The sequence below is a fragment of the Chroicocephalus ridibundus genome, chromosome 3 (assembly GCF_963924245.1).
Source record: "Chroicocephalus ridibundus chromosome 3, bChrRid1.1, whole genome shotgun sequence".
Classification (NCBI taxonomy): domain Eukaryota; kingdom Metazoa; phylum Chordata; class Aves; order Charadriiformes; family Laridae; genus Chroicocephalus; species Chroicocephalus ridibundus.
Genome location: NC_086286.1, coordinates 86,832,340 through 86,838,339, shown reverse-complemented (window position 1 = coordinate 86,838,339; position 6,000 = coordinate 86,832,340). Strand labels below are relative to the sequence as shown.

At 37.1% G+C, this 6,000-nt stretch overlaps 1 protein-coding gene across 2 annotated transcripts in view; it reads right to left on the bottom strand.

Moving 5' to 3' along the window:
* Nucleotides 1-2,215: 2,215 nt before the first annotated feature.
* Nucleotides 2,216-6,000, bottom strand: part of EPHA7 (EPH receptor A7) — a 217,069-nt gene continuing 213,284 nt past the window's right edge. Inside the window, exon 17 of one of the 2 annotated variants that reach the window (XM_063329951.1) lies at nt 2,216-2,937. In XM_063329951.1, the coding sequence (XP_063186021.1) occupies nt 2,853-2,937 (85 nt within the window). In that variant the 3' untranslated portion in view covers nt 2,216-2,852. The remainder of the gene's footprint in view (nt 2,938-6,000) is intronic. The other variant, XM_063329954.1, reaches the window with a different exon arrangement.

The following is a 6,000-nucleotide window of genomic DNA, read 5'->3' as shown; positions in this document are numbered from 1 at the left end:
GGACTTTGTGTCAGTAACTGGTTTGCTGAGCTTTTGCAAAGTGATCGTTTCCTTGTTACTGTGAATTATAAGGTGAAGAAGGGAGCTCAGGTCAGAAAGACTCATCCTTCTAGGTTTTGTGTTAGTATTCTTTCTAAATCAAAGTAAAGGAAATGAGTACTAGAGATAGATAAATGTGTCTTGGATAGGAGATAGGAGGCACAGTCTGAAAGGCCTGATTGCTAAACATCTGAGCCCATTTTCCTCACAGTTAAAACAGAATTTCAAACAGATTATTCTACTCATAACAGCAGAATTATTTTGGACGAAACTGGAATAGCCTTGGGAAATATTTGATCCATATTCTCTCTCTCAGAAAAACAAAAAAAAAGTTTAAAAAAGTTTCTTCTAATATTTAAGACCTGATCTTCCACAAATATTCAGAGGGCAAATACTAGTGGAGAAATACAGTTGTATCTCATGCTCTTTGTTGTTGCAAAGGTATATGTCTAAAGGTGGAAATATAAATTTAAATGTAAATGTATATTTAAATTTATATTTATATGAAGCAGATAATTCTGCTTACTCAATTGATTTCTCTGTGTTATACAAGTAATTGTCAGGAACAGTGAGCTGTAGCCACCTCTGGCCTCATGACAGCTTTACTATCAGAGGATGGCTGAGCATCAAAAAATATTATGAAAATGGCAAAGTTCTGCAAACTGCAGCACATATTTTTGTAATTAATTAAACAGTGAAAACCTACATTGAAAGTGCACTACAGAAATTATTTGCAAAAGGTGTTCCATGCTGAAGTAGACTATATTTTTCCCAGTGTGGCATTCAAGGAATGACTTGAAGGGTGTTACTGTTACTTTTTTTTTTTTCATTCCTATACAAATATGCAATAATATAGATTTGAAACAGACCTTCTGGTGATTAAAGTATTGTATTTGTATTTCCAAGATGGATGGCAATGAACAGAAGAAGAGCTACTTTTAATTTTTCACACAGTTTTAATTCTGACTGCTTAAACAAGCAAATATTCTCATAGGTACTTTAGGACTCTGAGTGTTAATGTTGTTAAACTTCATCCCTTTACTTAAATTAAGCCAGGTTATTCATTAAAAAAAAAAAAAAAAAAAAGAGACTATATGGAAATTAATTTCTAGTCCATTGCAAACAAATTAAAAGCAAACTTTTCAAATGGATTGTTATTAATATTGTTTTATTAATGTAATCTGTTGCCAGTGATTGTATTTTTTATCAAGATTCTTTATCCAAAAATTATCATTTTTTCTACAGTGTATTTAATTTTACCTGTAGATATAGGTATAACTGATTTTAATAGCCATAACTACAAAGAAATAATTACTTTCAAACAAAGGGATTCTTTAAAGAAGTGTCGCTTTAATAAAGTCTTCACAGATTAACATGATGGGGACATGTGAACACCTACTAAAAGCACAAAGGTATTAAGAAAGCTTTCTGTAAAAAAAAAAAAAAGGTAGGTAGTTGCTTCCTTTACACATGCAAATGAAAGTAACTCAGTCATCCTGCCACAGTTATTTGACTTCACTGAATTAAATAGATAATTATGCATACCCTAGCAGCCACTGATCTGAAGGAGGGCAAGCTGGAAATTGCAAAAGGTGGCCCAGACCTACCTGAACACCGTGAATGGTTCTTTGCTTATGACAGGATTGTATCCACTAGAGTCTTCTGTAAATGTCCATAGCATTTCTGAAGACATGTAGGTTAATTAAGCAGGTTCTTTAATGAAGCTTTCAGTTTCTTGCCTGATACATTTACTAGATTATTATGCTTGATGGCTTTGAGATCCAGATGTCAGTCATTATTCAGGTGAAGTGAAAAGATCATTAGAAGTATTAAAAGTTAAGAAGATGTTAATGTCAAAATTTTGTAATGCTCACACAATTTCACTAAAATAAAAATTACCTTATTTTTTGATGTAGTGGTATCCAAAGTAATAGGCTATATTAGAAAACAGCACCATGTCTTTTATTTGAAAAATTAAAACACTTTTACCACTTCATTGCTTTGACATTTTGCTTTCCATGTTTTCAATATTTATGTCCTTTTAGAACACTAAATATTAATATGACTTTTGTAAATGCCTCTTGTTCCCCAAACCCAGAGAATATAATCAAAGATCTTATACCACAAAAAAAAAAAAAAAAAAAAAAAAGGAAGGAAAAACTAATAACTGGTAAAGAAAGTAGATGAATGAATAACAGTAAGGATGAAAAAATACACTTTTTTTCAGTAAGGAAGAGAAGGACAGGAACATTCCTGAATATTCAGTTTTATGGAAATACTGTACAAGAGACTACTGTAACATCCAGGTTTTTAATTCCAGCTGCTGCTACAGTTTGAATATACATTGCTGAAATGGATGATTGCCTTCTCTATGAAGGGGATACAATACTATAAAGCATTCCACCATTTCTGGATTGTGTTGAAGGAGGAAGAATATTTTTAGTTGAAGCAATATACCTCTCTACTGTTCAGGGATGTTGTAAAAAGTAGTGGGTTTTTAACCCTTCTCTACATACATAGTTCATGCCATCCAGGTGAAATAAATCCCAAGTCATTCCAGACCAAGGAACTGAAGTGGAATGGAACAGTGTCTTTTCTCACAATGTCTCTGGCATATCTTTATGGATTAACATTTTAGGTTAATTTCCTTGTGACTCTGCTGAGAGACAGTAGAATTGTGAGTGCCCTTTAGTAAGCATAACACATCCTTTCTGAAGTTATTCATAGTTATAGATCCTTCATAACTTTTCTTGTCAGATATTTCTGAAGGTAAATTTAATAAATTAAAATATTTCATTGATAATTTCCGTTATTCACGTAAGTCTAATATCAGTTGTAGTTAATTCAAACTTGATTTTCTGTTTCAAATCTCTCGAAGAATTCTCATCTTTTGTATATCTGAAGAAAGAGAAAAGATAGAAGGTAATGAAAAACTTATCAAGATTTTCTCATATGTTTTCTCTCTCACATTTTAAAACTTATTTTACAGATTATTGACTTTTTAAAAATTCATCAGCTTGAACAAGAACAAATTAACTCAATTGGAAATATTTGATATCTTACAGTTTTGCTGACTACATTGCTTACATGTCATGTTTCTGACTGTTTGATATAAATCTGATAAAATCAGATCACCTAAAGAGTCTATTAATTACCATGGCTAACGTATTGCAAAGAATAAAAGGTACCAAATGAAAGGAAGCAATTGCAGATATTCAAACATGAATGAAAAATGTTTTGCAATATTCAACCAGGGCTACAGAGGTTTGTTTTGCTTTTGCTTTCTAAAGGGAGCACTAAAACTGCTGTAAAAATGTTAATCTGATGAACATTTGGTTTAGTGACATAAACCACAGCGTCTGGAGATTTAGGACATTAAGATGACAAACCATTTCATGGACACTTAGAATAGAAGCTAGAACAACAGTTCTGAGTGCTGTATATTCAATTATGTTTTCCTTCTCTATTTTTTATTGTTCCTAATGACATACTCAGTCTATTGATATTCCACAGTGATATCTGAGAAATTCTTTTTCTTTCTATTTTTTTTTAAATTTGAGAGTATTTTAATTATTCCAGACTAATTTGGAATATAAATCTAATTTGCCTATTCTAAGCAAGTACCATCATGTGTTTCCTCTTGTTAATTTTTGTCGATAGTAAGCATATGATTATAATAAAAAATGGAAGAACAGGAACACAAACAGGAAAACATACCCCGTCTGTTGTCAGGTCTGAGCATTGACAGATTAAAAAGATAACTGGACAGTGCTGAGAGTCATGACACCTAGCAGTTAAATGTCTCAAACTCTTAACACCAAGTTAGGCTCTCAGGCTGCCTATATATTGTAGGATTGTTGCTGGGTACCTAGGAATGAAACGTACAGCTGATACGTCAAGCAGAGAAATGACCAGGTGAGACAACAAAGCCATGTCTATAATTCTGCCTTTGCTGGACTGTTCTGTAGATGGAGCCCTCAGTAAGACGTCCGTGGGAAACTGAAAATCCCTTCTGAAAATGGAGATCTCTTCTCAGAGTAAGGACTTAAATCATGCTACTGAGCAGAACTGAGCAACACTTACTTTCTGTGGAAAAATAGTACGAGAAAAGAAGGGAGTGGCTGAGTGACAACTACTGCCTGATAGGTGAGTATAGAGAAAACCTGCTGTGAGAGCAGGGAGTTGAAATATTACATGCTATTTGTCCCAAGGATGTACGACCAGCTGCAGAAGGATGAGTTAGCATACTCTACCTGGCTCACCATACTGCATGCACTGCCTGCTAAAGCTTGGGAGCCAAGGAAGAGAAGGTCACAGGAGCAGCGAGGATAGCTCTACATCCTCATAATCAGGACTTTCACTTCAGAGACAGGAAACCTCTCAGTTTTGTCAGAAATGCTCCTTCACCAAAGGAGCCTGAACCTAAAAAAGTGGTGCCTGACCTGTGAATGCACTGTGGCGCAGATATTGCAAGACAAGGGCAGTAGTGGGCCCTGCCCAGCCCCTCCCAAGGGCTTCCCTCACTCTGCCCATGGCCGAGGACCCCATTTCAGCTCTCCAGAGCCATCAGCCCCTGCCCCAGCCATGCCACAGCAGGGCCCATCTCCAGCTACCCACAACCCTGCCCTGCCTGGACACAGGCCCTGTCAAGCTGGGCCCATCTGGAGGCCCCCATGCCAGCTGGGCCTTGGCCCATGCCCTTCCCCAACCAGGGAGGTGCCCAGTGACCATGGCTGTGGCTGCTCTGGTGCCCCCAGCTGCCCTGCTCCCGGCTGGGCTAGTGGGACAGGCCATGGCTGGTATCCCTTGGACACCCCAGCGTCCAGAAGGCCCTGATGGGGAGCACATCTGGACTAGGTTATACTTTAAGTGAAACAGCTGTCAAACACCAGCTGGCCTTGGAATGTCTATAAAATTGGATATCGGTAACTATTTTTAATGTCGGTTTTGTGCTGTTTTGAAAGTGAAAGTTGAGAATTTGTGACCCCATGTGCCAAGAAGGGAACTGCCCTAGTCATCCTTCCCAGAGGAGCATGCCGGATAGATACACGAAGCTCCTACACTGAAGTCAGACTTCCTTCACCGGACTTCTCTTTTTGGTGAATTTGACCATGGCTGCTGTATTTTGTACTGCTGGAGTGCATTAGTCCAGGTCACCCGAGGAGTGTGCTGGGCACAAGGCTGAAGAGCTGTAGATCTCAGACGGCTTAAGCAGCTGGTGAGCACCTAGATACTCACATCCGATAAGAGGCAAATGCTTCAGGGCCTGATTTGTAGCAGAATCTTAAGTGCCTAAGCAATTTGTGAGGTAAAAATATGCTCCCTGAACAGGATAAGTGGTGGTTTTACAGACTTAGAGATCTAAATCTTGTTTTGGATTTTGCCCTCAATTCATACCTTTAAAACACTAAATGGTCTGTATCCAGGATAGCTGTTCTTCAAGAGACACATCACTGCTGACAACTCTAATCCTCATGTCCAGACAAAAATCTCCAAAAAGAAAACTCTGCTCTCCTAGAGAGATAAAACTTGAACAAAGCTGATCAAGTTAATTACTGTAATTATTCTTCAAAAGGAGTTTGCTAGAACCATTTCCCATGGGAAAGAAAACTCACTTTTTCAGCCTTCTCCTTCTTAACATAAATATGCATAGTGATAATATACTTAAATGGGAAAAATATCCCCACATAGTTTTGTTCTTGAGAGGCAGATGGTGAAACAAAGGTGATTTCTAACTTAATGCACTTATAGAAGTTTCTCAGTTGTTGTACTTAGTCTGTGTAACTGTCTCAGTTGGATGCAACAGCCGTAATGATTTATCTACTGAACAGTGATCTAAACCAAGTGTATCTGGTAAATGTATTTGTATACAGGCAGATGTAAAAGGGAAGAGAAGAGAAGAGAAGAGAAGAGAAGAGAAGAGAAGAGAAGAGAAGAGAAGAGAAGAGAAGAGAAGAGAAG